The 18,098-nt window shown below is 43.8% G+C and overlaps 1 protein-coding gene across 1 annotated transcript; it reads right to left on the bottom strand.

The window, feature by feature from the left end:
- Nucleotides 64–16,257, bottom strand: PPT1 (palmitoyl-protein thioesterase 1). Its single transcript, XM_005678644.3, has 9 exons — nucleotides 16,116–16,257; nucleotides 11,685–11,794; nucleotides 11,332–11,459; nucleotides 10,783–10,853; nucleotides 9,177–9,279; nucleotides 6,113–6,203; nucleotides 5,179–5,277; nucleotides 3,345–3,416; nucleotides 64–1,490 (listed from the first exon to the last, which is right to left on the bottom strand). The coding sequence occupies exons 1-9, from the start codon at nucleotides 16,237–16,239 to the stop codon at nucleotides 1,368–1,370; spliced, it is 921 nt and encodes a 306-aa protein (XP_005678701.1). The 5' UTR covers nucleotides 16,240–16,257; the 3' UTR covers nucleotides 64–1,367.

Consider the following 18,098-nt stretch of genomic DNA (forward strand, 5'->3'; position numbering starts at 1 on the left):
TTTATGTATGATATTTGCTGAACAAAAATGTAAGAACTTTGAAAAGAAAAATGACACCAAGGATAAGAAACTACTCTTTATTTTAGACAACTTCATAAAATTGTTTTCACCCGTCCCCACTTCTTGCCTTTCATCCCCTTGTTTTAGTTGAAAAGTCTTGAAAGATGAAGGAAAACCAGAAGGTAAACTTCGTAGCACTCAATAAAGTGCTTCCCTCAGACGCAGCTAATCGTTTCCACAGACAGAGCATTCTGCAGAAGTCTTCCAAAAGTGGTGCTAGGATTACATGGGGTAAGGGAGTCGGGCTAAGATGTCTTTAGCAGAAATTCTCAAGAGTCCTTAATATTCTAAGGTGGGTAGATCTCCAAGAGAAAAGGGTGATGGAATGTTCCCTAAGCTTTCTTGAGCAATCTTTTTTTCACACATGAGAAGCAGTTTGGAGTGTGCTGGTAATACACATTATTGAGGTGGAAGTTAGAAAGCCTGATCTGTTCACATTTTTTCCCCTCCCAGTCTTCGCTAATGCCAGCAATAGAGTAACTCTGGAATCCAGACCACTAGTCATATTCAGAAGGGATAGCTTTATCAAGGGTGGAATGGAAAGAACCAGCTACCGCCTCCTTTTTAAATTTTTACATTTTTCTTTAAACCTCCCTACCGTCCCCATCTCAGTTTAGCAATATGTATACTTCCTGCCTTAAGCAATCCAACTGGGTGCTACTTCCCTCCTTTTGTGACAGAGCAACTAATTCATCACTACCTAAGGAGACAGTGCTACCAAGGCAAGATCGTGGGCTGCCAGAATTTGTAAAATAATACCCAAGACACACAGAAAGTAACATACTCAGAGGAGGGCAGCCTTAAAGAAATTACATGGTTGCATTAGCCAAGCAATACTTTTCCGAGCACTGGTCATATCACCAGAACAGTTAAGAAAGCATTTTATGTGAATACCTCAGGCCTGGGTATTGGACCCTCGGCTTGAGATGCGGCTAGATTTTCCTGAGAAAGTCATTCATCTTAGACTATCTCATCGGTTTAGTTTGTTCAGTCTCTTCCAGGCCTGGGCAAAGCTCTGGCACTGACCTGCAGCAAACTCCTGATTCCTAAAAGAGTCTGACCATATCAAAGGTGGTAAGACAAGCTCCACGGCTGTTAGCTAATTAAACTGACATTCCACACCATCTGCTGATAGGATGAGGCAAAGGATAAGACTCGTATCTTGGATCTTTCCAAGCGGGGCATGTTCGATGATGACTAAAGAAAAGGATTAGTTGCTAGCTGGATCTGAGCTCAGGCTTGGGCATAGAGGGAACTGGTTGGAAGTGGGAGGGGTTCCTTGAGCTCTGGTTCAGACTACAAGGGTTTCACTCAAGGAAGGGTATGATGTGGGCGTAAAACCATTCTTCGGACAGTTGAAGGTGGTCACCTTCAAGAGCCAGGAACACCAGCTGTCCGGCCTTGTCCATTGCCTTGAGCCCCAGGCGGTCCTGCAGAGAAAAAGGCCATAATTAAGCTTAATGGTTTCACAGTAAAATCATAACAGTTAACGAGATATTCTGAAAAATGCAGTATTTTCTTGAGTATTAAAATTTAGGTAAATGAAATGCCAACAAGGATACTTCCCTCCCATTCTTTTCCCTAATATTAAAAACGTGTTTTTGATGGCTGTTCCTCTCACTGCTTGAAGCCTTAGGTAGTAGGATTTTAGTCCACCATGTATCTAAGCTGACTTGTCTTCTCTTAGGACACCATGGGGATGGGTTGGTGGTCCACTAGTGTCTTCTGATTTTTATGGAGTCAAACAATTGGGGGGAAAAAAAAAAGTTATGTGCCACTGAGGTGGTTCTATACAGGGTTTTATACTCTGCTTTCTGGAAAGTTTCCCAAAGCTTCTGGAGGACCACTTACAAGTGGGCAAGCCATGGACAAAACTGCCTCAAAATATCAAGTGGGACTGAGCCGAAGATGGGAGAACATTAGCTAGAGAACTTAAAACATACCCAACTCTTAGATAACAAAACTCAGACACTTTCACATTCTGTAGCTGAACAAGTCATGACAGCTGGGGTGCTGAAGAACAAGAGCTGGGAAGATGAGCAGTCAGGACGCTGCCAGGATGCTGCTCCTGCTCTTCAGTCGCTCAGTCATGTCCGACTCTGCGACCCCATGGGCTGCAGCACGCCAGGCCTCCCTGTTCATCACCAACTCCCGGAGTTCACCCAAACTCATGTCCATTGAGTCAGTGATGCCATCCAGCCATCTCATCCTCTGTCCCCTTCTCATCCTGCCTTCAACCTTTCCCAACATTAGGGTCTTTTCAAATGAGTCAGCTCTTCACATCAGGTGGCCAAAGGACTGCAGTTTCAGCTTCAACATCAGTCCTTCCAAAGAACATTCAGGACTGATCTCCTTTAGGATGGACTGGTTGGATCTCCTTGCTGTCCAAGGGACTCGCAAGAGTCTTCTCCAGCACCACAGTTCAAAAGCATCAAACCACCAATTTGAGTTTCATGACAAGTTCTTAATTCTGACTTGCAAAACTCTTAACAAACCCTAGCTTCCTTTTACCTCACCCGTGGTGGGGCACCAGAGGCAGGAGAAAAGTCAAGAGATGACAATTGGCCTCTGAAATTACTTGGGATCTGAATAGAAGGCAAGTGGTTTAGATGCATCATTTCTGCACTTTAGGAAGAGTATCTCCAAGATAAAAGCCTGAGAGTGTGGGAGACTCCAGAACTGGGAGTGGTGAAAAGCTGCTTGAAAAAAAGTCCTGCTGCTGCTGCTGAGTCGCTTCAGTCGTGTTCGACTCTGTGCGATCCCATAGATGGCAGCCCACCAGGCTCCCCCGTCCCTGGGATTCTCCAGGCAAGATCACTGGAGTGGGTTGCCACTGCTGAACAAAATTCATAGCTCTGTTCCTCCCAGTCTCCTGCAGGAGGAGCTTTCCCCTGTCAGTGCCTGGTTTAAAAACAGGACTTCAGCATCTATTGATATTAGTGTTTTGAAGTAACAGCCCTCCATATTTTTGTCATGTGAGGGCTCTTTGGATTTGTGATGGACTGCGCCTCAGCAAAGGAAGCCAGTTCTAACCCTGTTATCAGAAGGAGTTAGAGATATGTCCCTTGCCCAGGCCTGAAAACATGAGGAACAGGTCCTTCAACCTTCAGGATGGAGACCAGTAAACCAGTGCCTGATTAGCTGGTGCCACAATCAGTAATCTAACGAGCCTTGCCCACAGCACCTGCTGTGCCGGAGTATACAGGATCAGGAATATGTCACCAAAACACCTAGCAGCTCCCAGCGTCGGGCTGACAAGGACTACACCGCTCCTCCCCAGTTACCTGTGTGTAGAGGGTGCTCTCCTGTAAGGGAATGGTCTCCTTGGCTTGGCCACTTCTGTAAAATCCAAACCACTACAGGAGAGGAGGAAGAAAGGAGGTCAGATCAGACACGCGCACACTGCCAGACTATTTCAAGACTGGCTAGTAGCTAAGACTACTGACAACTCCCTAAGGCTGCAGCAAGGAGGGACAACAAAGCATGTCTTGAGTCATTTTTTCTTAAGGGTGGATCCTGAGGTATGAGTTAATCATTCCGAAGAGCTTTCCCATTCCCTAGAATTGCTGCTTCCTACAGTTACTGAGCACCTACTCTGAAAATCCTTGTGCTGTATAAACATTCAAAGATGAATTTATGTATACAGTCCCAACTTTTAAGCAGCTCTGGTCCAATGCACAGACACAACTAATTGTTTAGCATGGGGGTCAGCAAACTTTTCCATAATCAACAAACACAAAATAATTTAGGCTTTAAGGGGCCACGTGGTTGCAACTACTAAATACTGCCATTGTAATGCGAAAGAAGCCACGAGACAATATTTTTTAAATGAATATGGCTGCATTCTTTTTTTCCTCTGTCTTTCCCCACCAGCCCCCAGCTGTATCCCAGCATGGCATGTGGGATCCTGGCCAGGGATCAAACCCACGTCCCCTGCAGTGGAAGCTCAGAGTCTTAACCAGTGGACTGCCAGGGAAGTCTCAATATGGCTGCATTCTAATGAAACTATTTATACACATTGAAATTTGTAATTCATGTAATTTTTACATTATCAAAGTTTTTTACTTTTTTCTACCATTTAAAAAAAAAAAAAAACATTTTCCTTCGTGGGCCCTACAAAAGCAGGTGCAGGGTGGATTCAGTCCACAGGTTGTGGTGTGCTCTGACACAGTGTGATGAACACTGATAATTCTTAAGAGGGAGCAAATTCTGCCTAGAAGAAGCGTGGCTTTCTGGATGGAGGAAATGACATTTGAGCTGAACAGGAGCTTGTCAGGTGGAGAAGGCCAGGGAAGGGCATTTTAGAGACTAAAGCATGAACAAAGGAACACAAAAGAAGAAACATGTGCCAGGAGCAGGGCATTTCAAGCAGCGCAATATGACTTGGTCAGAGAGGGGATGAAGTGATCAATGAAGTAAGATTAGGTTGGAAAGAAATCAAAGCCAAGTCAAGGCTGAACGTGAATGTGAACCTCAGGGAGGTACAGATTTTGGACTGGTGCTGCTGAACCTTTTCTGGATCACAGATCTCTGAAAATCTGATAAAAAATTTCTAGGCCCTTCCTCAGAGAATGCAACTTCAGCTTACCCTTGAACAACATGGGTGTGAACTGCTTGGGTCCACTTATATGTGGGTTTTGTTCAGTACTGTGGATGCTGAGGGACAACTATAAGTTATATGTAGATTTTTGACTGTGCAAAGCACCAGCGTCCCTAACCCCTATGTTGTTCAAGGGTCAACTGTATATAAGTTTGCAAACAGTTTTGGGTTGTAGGGGGTTATAACCCTGAGTGTCCCATTTATAGACCTCAGAACCCCTGCTCTACACAAATGTGGGTGGAAGGGACTGACAATTCTTCCCAGCAGGCAGCTGTGGGTTGTTGTTTTTTTTTTTTTTTTTCATTTTTTTAAAATTGATTTATTTATTCGGCTACATTGGGTCTTGGTTGCAGCATGTGGGATCGTAGTTCCCTGACCAGGGACTGAACCTGCATCCCCTGCATTGGGAGAACAGAGTTTTAACCACTGAACCACCAGGGGAGTCCCCAGGCAGCTGTGTTTTAATGCCATTTTCTCTGCCAGTCTCCTGGCATGTTGTGGCCTAAGAAGCGTCTCACCTCAGAATCCACAGGGTCCACGATGGAATCATTGAGGAATTTCACCATCACAAACTTCTTGAGGGCCATCAGGTTTTTCTTGTAGGACTCATTGACACCCTGGAGGAAAAGTCAATAGTAAGAACCATCAGATTACCATCATTACCATCAGATTCTAGCCAGGGAATTAAAACCTTACAGTGCTCTGGTCTGCCTGACCCTGGGTTTCTTCTCCATGGTAGTGGGCTGCTTTTCTCGCTTCCTGCCCAGAATACACCAGGTACAGCCTTTTTCTTAACATGCCATCTGATTGACAATGCTCCCAGCAACCATGGCGTACAGATGGCAACCATGAATGGCCACCATGAATCTGTCACTGCGCTCTACAGGTCTCCATCACATAGGTCAAAGACTGCTAGCCAGAGAAAGCCAAGGCAAAATAAGAAACTGCAAACTCTGAGTGGTTCTGCCATACTATTCTGTTCCCATCGCTCCCCTCTTCAAATTCTGGTTTTGTTTGTTTTTTAAACCTCCAGATAAGCCAATAAAAATTGAGCCAGAATCTCCCATGTTCATCTCTGGGACACACTCAGTCCCCTGTGCAGTCTCTCTTCTTAAGTAAATCACTCTTCTGAAAAAATATGACCCCAAAGCGATCCAGTGGAAAGGCTTCCCTCAGTAAGGCGGCAGTTGAGGTTCCTGTCAGCCAGCACCTATTGAGTTCACCCCGCTGCTTCAACATTAGGCAAGAGGAAGAATCCACAGGAAGAAAGCCAAGTGAATTTCAGCCTCCCTAGAAGGAACTGAACCTCATAAGCACCGCCTCCCCCAACACAGAACTTCTGGTTTCCTGGGTTCTGCCTGGGATATTTTGGACAGTCACTGCTCATCTGTTTATAATGCCCCTAACAGGAAAGGGAATGCGCAATTATGGTAGCCTGGGTTGGGTACTTACTCTCTCTTGATTAATATCTGCCAGGAAGATGCTGTGGTTGCGGTATATGTCCTCCTTGATGGGGTCATGCCAGTATTCTGCTTGCACCAGGCTGTGGGAGAAAAAGTAGGAAAGGTGACCAAGCGGCACATTAGTCAGTATGCCCGAGGCATGGCCCTGGGCACAGGCCCCCAAGAGATCGAAGGGACAAAAGACAAGAGCCTTCTGTTCCTGCTGCCTGATCCCTTTTTCCTTAGCATCTCCTATGCTCCTTCCTTCTTGTCCTTGAGACCTAGCTTAAATATCATTTCTTCAAAGACCATTCTGGCCAAACTAGGCACCTCCTCCATTACTGTTCATCACTGCACCTTGTTTCTTTCTGCCACAGCCTTAGCTGGTACTAAGAGGGATCTAGTACCCTGATCAGGGATCGAACCCAGGCTCCCCTGCAATGGGAACTCAGAGTCTTAACCACTGGATCAGGAAAGTCCCCGGGCTATCTTATTTTGAACTTCCAGGATCTCTCTCTTACTCTTTAATGATTGGTTTTATTTGAATTCTTTTCTAGAGTCATGGATGATCTCTTTATCTCTGAAGATAATAATACGGGCTTTTTTTTGTTTAAGGTTTCCTTCAGCTTCTTGAATTGCCATCTGTTTCTTCCAAGTCCCTTTTTACTTTTTGTTGTTTTGATCTGTCTTCTATTTTGGAAGCTTTCCTCAGATGTCTGATGGAGGGGCGGGGTGGCGGTCCTTGGCTCACTGTTCATATTTAAACAAGAGCTTCCCTGATAGCTCAGTTGGTAAAGAATCTGCCTGCAACGCAGGAGACCCTGGTTCAATTCCTGGGTGGGGAAGATCGCCTGGAGAAGGGATAGACTACCCACTCCAGATTTCTTGGGCTTCCCTTGTGGTCCAGCTGGTTAAGAATCCACCTGCAATGCGGGAGACCTAGGTTCAATCCCTGGGCTGGGAAGATCCCCTGGAGACAGAAAAGGCTACCCACTCCAATATTCTGGCCTGGAGAATTCCATGGACTGTATTGTTCATGGGGTCGCAAAGAGTCGGACACAACTGAGCCACTTTCACTTTCACTGAGCTGAATGGAAGTTCTTCACACAGTTCAGTTCAGTTGCTCAGTCGTGTCCGACTCTTTGCGACCCCATGAACCAACGCATGCCAGGCCTCCCTGTCCATCACCAACTCCCGGAGTCTACCCAAACCCACGTCCATTGAGTCGGTGATGCCATCCAACCATTCCATCCTCTGTCGTCCTCTTCTCCTCCTGCCCTCAACCCATCCCAGCATCAGGGTCTTTTCAAATGAGTCAGCTTTTTGCATGAGGTAGCCAAAGTATTGGAGTTTCAGCTTCAACATCAGTCCTTCCTGAGAACACCCAGGACTGATCTCCTTTAGAATGGACTGGTTGGATCTCCTTGCAGTCCAAGGGACTCTCAAGAGTCTTCTCCAACACCACAGTTCAAAAGCATCAATTCTTCTGCGCTCAGCTTTCTTTATACTCCAACTCTCACATCCATACATGACTACTGGAAAAACTATAGCCTTGACTAGATGGACCTTTGTTGACAAAGTAATGTCTCTGCTTTTAATATGCTGTCTAGGTTGGTCGTAACTTTCCTTTCAAGGAGTAAGCATCTTTTAATTTAGACAGCTATCTACTGGTGGTTTCACTATGTGGTAGTCAAAGGAGTCCTGATTTGTTGGAGGATTGTGAAATATCAACCTGCAGATCTCTCTGGGACCAGTTTTTTCAGGGAGGGATCCATCAAACTTCTGCCAAGAAGATAATAACCTGGCTGCTATCATTCTGGGAATCAAACAGGAGGAGGTGGGTTTTCAATATGGTGTCTTATCACCATCCTGTGTTTATTATCCCAAAGTCTGGTACTTCTTGAGTTAAACTGCTCCAGAAAATAAATTTGGCTTCTCTTGTCAGGGTTGGGGATGAGCAGTCACTTGGACATACACTCAAGGGATTCAGGGAGTCTGATCATTGTTTCTACAGATTTTCAACGAAGAGTCTCATTCACTTACTCCACCAAAGTATCTTAGATGTTAAACTCCTGACTCTTTCTGAGATTATAAAAAGTGAACTGGTCCCTTCTTGTCAGTGTTTCCTTCAACAGACATAAAGGTTTCAGAATTTTCTGCTCTGCTAAAACAATTATCACTCATTCATCTGCTTTCTTTCAAAAAACATACTGACATCTTTTTTATCATCTCTTCTCTTCTCTCCTGTTTTCTTTGCCCTTGTGAGTTTATCACAGTTTATTCTTTTGTTTTGTTGTTGTTTAGTCGCTAAGTTATGTCTGATTCCTTTGGGACCCCATGAACTATAGCCTACCAGGCTCCCCTGTCCAAGGGATTCCCCAGGCAAGAATACTCGGGAGGGTTGCCATGCCCTCCTCCAGGGGATTTCCCTGACCCTGGGGTCAAACCCAGTTTCTTACGTCTCCTGCATTGGCAGGCAGGCTCTTTACCACTAGCTCCACCTGGGAAGCCCCATAACCATACGAGTTGATCCCGAATCTCAGCTATCACCCAGAATACTCCAGACCTACTAAATCCAAATTTCTAGGGATGAAGCTCTGGAGTTCATTTTTAATGAATCTCCCAGGGGGTCTGACATATAATTTAGGTTTGGGAACAACTGAAGGACAACCTACTCCAAAAGTAATTCTGAATATTTTGAAATACCCAAACATAGGTAGTTGAGGACACTGATGTAAGAGGTTAAGCCTTTGCTGCTGACAATATAAAGAATCTGTCCTTCAAATATTAACAGTAGCTTCTTAGCCTGAGTAATTTCTATAGGCTTGTTTTTTTTAAAGATGAAAATGTAATTACATTCTTCTTATATAGAAAAATGTCCTCCCTTTCTTTAAATTTACTATTAGAGCAGTTTTAGATTTACAATAAAATGAAGCAGATAGTATATTCACAGTCATCTGAATATCATTTAAATATCACTAGCAGCTACTCCTAGCATCACGGTTAGCATGAGAGTCCGCATGACGTTATCACGCAGTGACAGTTCCGCATCCTTTTCGGCTAACCGTACATACCGTTCCTGTATAGCTTTGTTGTAAGCCCCAGCGTTCAGTGTTTTTCTGATGAAGTCACAGATGTGTGAGCTTTCTCCTGGGCACCGAGGGAGTCCAAAAACACCTACAGCAGTAGAAGACAGATACTCATGCCTTTCATAATCATGTTCTGAATACCTACTATGTGCAGGGCATTGAGAGAAACAAAAACCAGAAATAGATCCTGATTTCATTCATTCATTTCTTAGGGAAATAATGTATTTGGAATTGATACTTTAACCAGCTTCCTCCTGGTGTTCCCTCTCCTTTCTGCCTCAGGCCCTTTGCACCTACTCCCCTCCAGAGGATGCGCTTCTCTTACTGTTTCATTGGGGGGCCTCATTCTCATCTCTTGGGTCTTGGCTTAGAGAAGTCATATCTGAGAAGCCCAGGTCTCAAGCAGTGCTCAATCCCTGTTCCTCCCCCAACCCAGTTATACCTGTGTCCTCATCAATAACATTTTGGGGGGTACCAGACATACCAATTCTAAGCATATATTGGCAATAATTAATTTAATCCTTACAACCATCCTGTGGAGTAGAAATCATGATTTAGAGCATATTATAGATAGGAAACTTTTAAATAGAGAGGTTAGATACTTTGTCTGAGGTTAGACAGTAAGTGATGGAGCCAAGATATGAACATGAGCAGTTTGGTTCCAGTGCCCAGGCCTTCACAAATATAACCACTATTCTTCCATTATTGTATTTTTCTTTATCACAGTTACTACTATCTATATTTATTTTGTTTGCTTACTTGTTTCGTGTCTAGTCTCCCCACACTAGGATGGAAGTTTCATGAAGGCAGAAACCTTATCTGTCTTGTTTTGAGGTTTTCAATAAATATTCATGGAATCAACGAATGAATGATAAAGCTGTTTCTACCAATTTGCATCTGAATAAAACATATACTTTTAAAAAGTAATTTCCTACCTGTTATTTTATTTCATCCTCTGAAAAATTCCCATAAGATGGGCAGTCTCTTGTTTTAGCTTCTCTCTGTGAAAGGGACCCTACGATACCAAATTACTTGCCCAATTAACACTTAATTGGATGAATCCAATCTCCTGATTATAAGGGGAATCCTGCTCCTACACTCAACCAACTTAACAGCTAAATCCATCAGAACAGAAATAAAGTTCTACCCCAAGACACATCTGCCCCAAAAGTTTATTAACTCTGTCTAAATAGCAAACCTGTTGAGGTTTTTTTTTTTTGAAAGATTTAATCTCTGCTGTTAATTTTACAGACAAAAAAAGCCTAGACACTATTCATTGCCTAAGTCCCAATTCAACAGGACACCACTCATGTCAGAAAACAGGAAAGATTGTTGGACTTTCCAAATTCCTCAACCACTGCCTGCTACACGGCTGCAACCATCTCAACTGCAGGAAATCATGTCAATTATATTAGAGAAAAGTAGGTGGTAATGTAATGACTCCCCTGTGTTCCAGGTGTCTGGAATCCTGTTTTGTCATCATTGCTGGCTAGTCTGTTATAACTTAGAAAAACAGGATTTGGGGGAGGATGGCTGACTTCTTGTACAAACAGAGATGCTAGAATATTTTAGGTAAAAAGGACAAAGTTACCTTGATGTTGTCCCCCAACTGAGATGAGATTGACCATGGGAGGTGATGGGCATCTCTGAGCCACTGCCCGCCTGGAGGAAAAAAAAAGGTTATCAGTTTCCACTGTCAGATGGAAATAGATCATCAATAATCAACTTCCCAGGGGAGTCTGGGGGAGAATGGGTACCTATATATGTATGGCTGAGTCCCTTCACTGTTCACCTGAAACAACATTATCTGCTAATCAACTACACCTCAATACAAAATTAAGTTAAAAAAAAAAAAAACTTCCCAGATTAAGTTACTTAATCTGTGGTTCCCCAAAGCCACAAAGTTTCAGGATTTAGTTTCCTCTGATACAGCCAAACACAAATCTTTATTCCTTCATAGAGAATAAATTAAGTTCCACAGAGCTTCTTTCAAGGGGCTATTTTAGAAGAGCTTCCCATCCAAGGAAGATGAAGATTCCAAAAACACTAAACGGATAGATCTATCTGCATCAAAGGGCAAACAGTCAGTTTCATGTGATAACGATATATAAGTGGTATGATGTAACAGAAAGGGACTTACAGAAATTGGCCTCCCTGGGAGAACCCCATAGCATTGTAGCCTTGCTGCAATTTAGGATCCTTAGCAAGAATCTGACACACTGTTGTTACTTGGGAGTTGACATTCAAAAAGAAGCTGTTCTCCACATCCTAAAAGAGAAGCCACAGAGAAATCAAAGGACGGGGCTGAACACAAGCACTGGCACCTTCTCTAAGAGGCAAACTTGTTTAGGCTGGTACCCTCATAAGCCACTCAAGAACTTAAGTATCACTGTATGGTCTTCTGCTAAAAATGCAAGGTAAAGCATTTTAATGGTACATTCTACGAAATCAGTCAGCAAACCTTCAAAGGAACAGAACTGTGCAGCGCCTCACCTCTCTGAGAGTCTTCCCAATCTCTAAAGATAAGACGTGAATTCCAGGTATTTTCTTCTCAACCATTTTTTTAATAGCACCCATACTTAAGGGATTACAACAGCTGTCTCCTAGACAACAAAGACAATCATGGAAACTTATGAGTAAAAACAACATTATTTAACTTTTTAAAACTCTGTACTTCAAAGGCATTAATGAAAATACGCAAAGACAACACACAGAAGAAAATGTCTGCAAAACATACTTCATAAGAGTTTAACATCTGGAATATACAAAGAACTCTACGAGTCAGCAAGAAGATAATCTAATTAAAATAGGAAAAGGACTTGAACAGACATCTCTTCAAAGCAGACATACAAATGGCCAACAAGCACATGAAATTATGTTCACCACCACTGGTCATTAAGGAAATGCAAATCAAAATCACAATGAGGTACCAATGCAAACCTACTAAGATGCCTTTAAAGCCTTCAATTTTTTTTTAAATTAACTTATTTAAAAATGGAAAATAACAGACTTACCTGGTGGTCCAGTAGTTAAGAATCTGCCTACCAATGCAGGGGACGTGGTCCTAGAAGATTCCACATGCCACAGGGCAACTAAGCCTGTGTGCCACAACTACTGAGCCCCTCGCCCCAGAGCCCGTGCACCACCACAAGAGAAGCCCCCTCAATGAGAGGCCCACACACTGCAACTAGAGAAAGCCCTCACACAGCAACGAAGACCCAGTGCAGCCAAAAATAAATAAATAAATAAATAAATGTTTAAATAGAAAATAACAAGTGTTGGCAAAGATAGGGAGAAATAGGAACTCTTTACACTGCTGGTAGAAATGTAATATGGTACAGCCACTGTGAAAACAATTTGACGGTTCCTCAAAAAGTTAAAGACACAATGACCATCTGACCCATTAATTTCAACTCTAAATACACAACCAAGAAAAGTGAAAACATACGTCCCTACAGAGACTTGTACAAGAATATTTAAAGCAGCATTATCTGTAATAGCTAAAAGGTGGAAAACACTCAAAAGTCTATCAATGGATGACTGGATAAACAAATTATGGTAGATATATACAGGAAAATATTATTCTGCCATAAAAAGGAACAAAGTATTGAAACGTGCTACAACATGGATGAACCTCAGAAACGTTATTTTAAGTGAAATAAGCCAGAAATGAAAGGTCACATACTGTATAGTTCCTTTTATGTGACACGTCCAGAATAGGCAAATCCACTGAAACAGAAAGCAGACTGAACATTTCCTGGGGTGACGGGAAGACGGGGTGAAGAGTGATTCCTTAAAACGGGGCACACACATTTTCTGCAGTGATGAAAAAGTTTTGAAACTAGAGAGAAGCGGTGGTTGCACAACATGAATACACTAAGTGCCACTGAACTGTGTACTTTAACATGGGTAAGTGTATGTTACATGAGTTTCCCCTCAACAACAACAAAAAGAGCATTTTTTGCTCAGCTCACGTAATAGCTTCAAAAGCCCAATATGGTATCATGGGGACCCCAAATTCACAATTGAAAATAAGCAGAGGTGCATGGTCTCTTATCATCTAGCACATCTGTGGTTCACAGGCCCCAAAGCACCTTGAAATCTCTCTCTCTTTAGGGCCAGGACTAGACCAAGACAAGTAAAGAAAGCTCATGTTAAGTGCTGACACTGAACTTACATTCCGCACTTTTTTTTCTTCCTGTTTCAAGGAACCAAGAACTAAGAATAGGAGGCAAAGTGACTGACTGCTGAGTAGGATAAGTGGGCTAAGATCATTTTCCATTTTGAACTTAATCATTCCATTTTCAACCTGAGAGCTAAACTTAAAAATTCGTTTTTAAAGAAGGAAAAGAGCTCAAGCATGTTCTGTTTCTCACACTGAACTATAATCATGGGTTACTTAGGTGGCTTCCAAATAGACTGGCTGTGCTCTGGGAGGACACAGAGCTCTCATGTTCTCTTTTATCTCCACTGCAGTAGCCCGAGGCCCTGGCACAGACTCTTGAAAAACAGTCTCTACCTACTGACTCTAATTCCTCTCTGAATGTTTTTCTTTCACCTATTCCAATAAGGTTCTCACTCTTACCACTCCCCTAAAAGTGGTTTACTCAAGGTCGTTAGTGATCTTCCCATTGCTAAATCCAGTAACCAATTCTTTAGCCCTCATCTTAGTTGACCTATCACCAGCATTTCACAGTTTGCTATCCCTTCCTCTTGAAACATTTTCACGTGGTTTCAAGACATTGCTCTCTTCTGACTCCACCTTCTCCCTAGCTGTTCTGTCTCTGTCTCCTTTGCTAATTCCTCTCCATCCCTTTGGGGGCTTCCCTGGTGGCTTAAGGGTAAAGAATCTGGTTTGATCCCTGGGTTGGGAAGATCCCCTGGAGAAGGAAATGGCAATCCACTCCAGAATTCTTGCCTGGAGAATCCCATGGTCAGAGGAGCCTGTTGGGCTACAGTCCACAGGCTCAAAAGAGTCAGACATGACTGAAGCGACTTAGCACACATGCATTCCATCTCTTCATCCTCCAGGTGCTGGGAATGCCTCAGAACTCAGCCTTTAGACCTCTTTCCTCTTCTGAATATCGTCATTCCCTACATGATCCTGTCCAGTCTCACGGCTTTAAATACTAGCCATATGCCAAAGGTTCCCAACTTAATCCTCCAGCCTGTATCTGTCTCAAGACTTCACACTCCAAATGCCTCTATATCTCCTGAATATGTAACAAACATCTCAAATTTAGTAAGTCCCAAAGCACATTCTTGATTTTCACCCCAAATTTGTTCACCCTACAGGCTCCCCCATTTTGGTAAAATGACAACCTTATCCTTCTCGCTGTCCAGGCCAAAAACCATGGAACTATCCTTGACTCCTTTCTTATCTCATATATAACCTGTTAACAAATCCTACTGGTTCTATCTTCAAACTGTATCCAAATGTTGACTACTTCTCAACATCTCCCCTTTTACTGTACTTTTTCAAGTCACCGTCACCTCGTTTCAGTTCAGTTCAGTCGCTCAGGCATGTCTGACTCTTTGCAACCCCATGGACTGCAGTGCGCCAGGCCTCCCTGTCCATCACCAACTCCCAGAGTTTACTCAAACTCATGTCCATTGAGTCGGTGATGCTTTCCAACCATCTCAGCCTCTGTTGTCCCCTTCTTCTCCTGCCTTCAATCTTTCCCAGCACCTTGTTTAGATTATTGTAAAATCTTTCTAACTTTTTTCCCTGCAAAGGTCCATGACCTCCTACAATCTAGTCTCAATACAGCAACTTATCTTTGTTCAGTCACTCAGTTGTGTCCAACTCTTTTTGACCCCATGGACTGCAGCATGCCAGGCTTCCCTATCCCTCACCACCTCCCGGAGCTTGTTCAAACTCATGTCCATTGAGTCGGTGATGCCATCCAACCGTCTCATCCTCTGTCATCCCCTTCTCCTCCCGCCTTCAATCACTCCCAGCATCAGAAATATAGGAACTAGAGTGCTTTTAAAATGCAAATCAGATCATGTCACTTATCTGCTCAAAACTCACAATAATGTCCCATCTCTTCTAGCCAAAGTTCCTACAGTAGCCTTAGTAGCCCCAACAACATATGCAGGCCATCCTCCTACCCCTATTTTCTTCTGATTCACTGCGTTTCAGCTACACTGACCTGAGTGTTGCTCCCTGAACACACTAGACATACTAGATACTTCTGCCTCATGACTTTGCATTTGCTGATCTTTCCACCATATACTCACATGGCATCTTCTTTCATGCACTTCAGGCCTTTGCTCAGAAAATCACTTTTTCAGTAAATCCTGACTTTGCTCTATGAAACTGCAAGCCCCCACTTGCACTCTCTATCCTCCCCCTCCCCTGCTTTATTTTCCTCCATTGCACGAATCACCGTTTGACATATGTTTATTTATTTATCGTTTGTCTCTTCCACTGGGAAGTTCTAAAAGAGCAAAGAATTTAGTCTGTTTAGTTTACTGTATCCTCAGGATCCAGTAGGTAATCAATAGCTACGCGTCAAAAGTATAAACGAATTACAGGTGCCTAAGAAATCTCTGTTCAATGCATGAATGAACAAAAGGATGGAGATGCCGCGGTCACGCAGGCACAACCCTGCCTTCCCGAGCGAGAGTCGGATGCTGCACCCTGACGCCACTGCCCTGAGAGTAAACCAGGACACCGCGTAAAATCCTACCGCAGTGCACAGCCCGCTGTGAGCGCTTACCAAAAGACAGTTCCTTCCTCAGCATCTCCCTTTCCAATGCAGGGTAACCCCTAAATCCTAAAACGTGGAGCCGGTCCGGTGCTGTGTGACCACGGTCCTCGCCCTCCACACTTGCACTTTGCAGACGCGAACCCAGGCTTGGAGAGGGAAAGGGTCGCCAAACCTTTTTGACTCTCTTCTCACTCCCTCCTTCACTCACCCATCCCATGCCAGATCACCAGCGGCAGGGGAGCCGGCGGGTCGAGATCCCCCAGCGCCAGGGAAGTGCAGGAACCCAGCAGGAAAGCGAGAGCCAAGAGCCACAAGCAGCTGGACGACGCCATCTTGACTCTATCACGTGACCGCGCCCCCCTGCCCCGGCCTCTATGCGGGCGCGGGCGCGGGCGCGGGCTCGTCGCATCCGCCACGCCTCGGCCTGCGTGCCCCGGGGCCGACGAGCGTCTCTCCTGGCTAGTTGCCCCAGTGGACTGCTCGCCACCAGAAATCAAACGCGTGTCAACATATACTCAGTGATTCCTGTGCATCAAGCACTGTTCTCAGCGCTTTACATCTGGTAACTGCTTTAATCCCCATCACGCCCAAATACACTTCTCCCCATTTTACAGGTCAGACTCTTGAGGCACTGAGAATGTGGGTTAGCAACCAAGGTCACAGAGATAGTACGTAGGTGGATCCAAAGGCTTTGCTCTTACCCTTGCATCGCCCTGCCTTTGGAAGAAAAGTACTTTGTGGAAGAGAAGGAAGAGGGAAGGAGGAAGGAAAAAAGAGCTGAGTCAGCTCTTTATCAGAAATTGAAGGAGAGTTATAATTTCCAGGGCTAATCATGACAGTGTGGTGTTCACTATCGTGAAGGAAAGATAGAACTTCAAAAGGCAAAGATAAAATGCCAGAGAAGGACTGGTATAAGCTAAGATAGAGAGGGAAGGTACGTGTTTTCTAGAAGTGTCCAGCTTCCAGATTGACAAAAACGTCTGATGGATGTAAGCATGGTGGAAAAAGCCACTGCCACTTTCTGGTATAAACTCAAAGCTGAATTATGGTAGGAACCTTTCATCCACCATTTCCCGCTTTTTGCTTGCCTCCAGATTAATAATCTCAAGCCTTGCCCGCAAAAGAAGAAAATGATTTTTTTTCAGCAAAACATTGAAATTGTTTAAATGGAGAGTTTAAGTGAATTAAAGTGTATCCATTATATAATGGAAAATTGTGAGGTGGATTTTATTAAAGGATAGGTAAATTTGTATATGTGGTGGTGGTTGTTTAGTCTCTTAGGTCATGTCTGACTCTGTTGCAACCCTATGGACTGCAGCCTGCTAGCCTCCTCTGTCCATGGGGTTCTCCAGGCAGGAATAGGGCAGTGGGTTACCATACCCTCCTCAAGGGGATCTTCCCTACCCAGCGATCGAACCTGCCTCTCTTGCATTGGCAGGAGGGTTCTTTACAACTAGCACCGCCTGGGAAGCCCAAAGTTGTATATAGTGACATGGCAAAATGTTTTTGATTTATTTTAAAGGAAAAACTCATGAGAAGACTTGACTCATTGGAAAAGATTTTGATGCTGGGAGGGATTGGGGGCAGGAGGAGAAGGGGATGACAGAGGATGAGATGGCTGGATGGCATCGCTGACTCGATGCACGTGAGTTTGGGTGAACTCCGGGAGTTGGTGATGGACAGGGAGGCCTGGCGTGCTGCGATTCATGGGGTCGCAAAGAGTCGAACACAACTGAGCGACTGAACTGAACTGAACTGAACTGAAAGGAAAAACTAGGAAATGTATTTCTACAGGAAATATATATGTTGTTCTGAGGGGCAACTACTGAGTCCCACGCTCTGCAACCAGAGAAGCTGTGGCAACACTCAGGGCAAATAGAGAAAGCCACAAGCAGCAATGCAAAGACCCAATGCAGTCAAAAATAAATAAATAATAAGTTTTTTTGTTTAAAGAAGTATATATATTGTGATGGATATACCACTCTCCTGAAAATTATTGGGTTGTCCACAGGAAATTGGTGAATATTATGGTATGTAAAACCTAGCTGAATAAAGCTGTTCTTTCAACATCTGTATATTCACATATTTCTACTGATTTTGACTGAAAGGCTGAAGCACTGACAAGCAGAAAGAAAATAAATATATAACAAGATCAGGAAGCTGTTAAAAGTGACGTCTGGGGGACGGTGTT

The sequence above is a fragment of the Capra hircus genome, chromosome 3 (genome assembly GCF_001704415.2).
Source record: "Capra hircus breed San Clemente chromosome 3, ASM170441v1, whole genome shotgun sequence".
NCBI lineage: Eukaryota > Metazoa > Chordata > Mammalia > Artiodactyla > Bovidae > Capra > Capra hircus.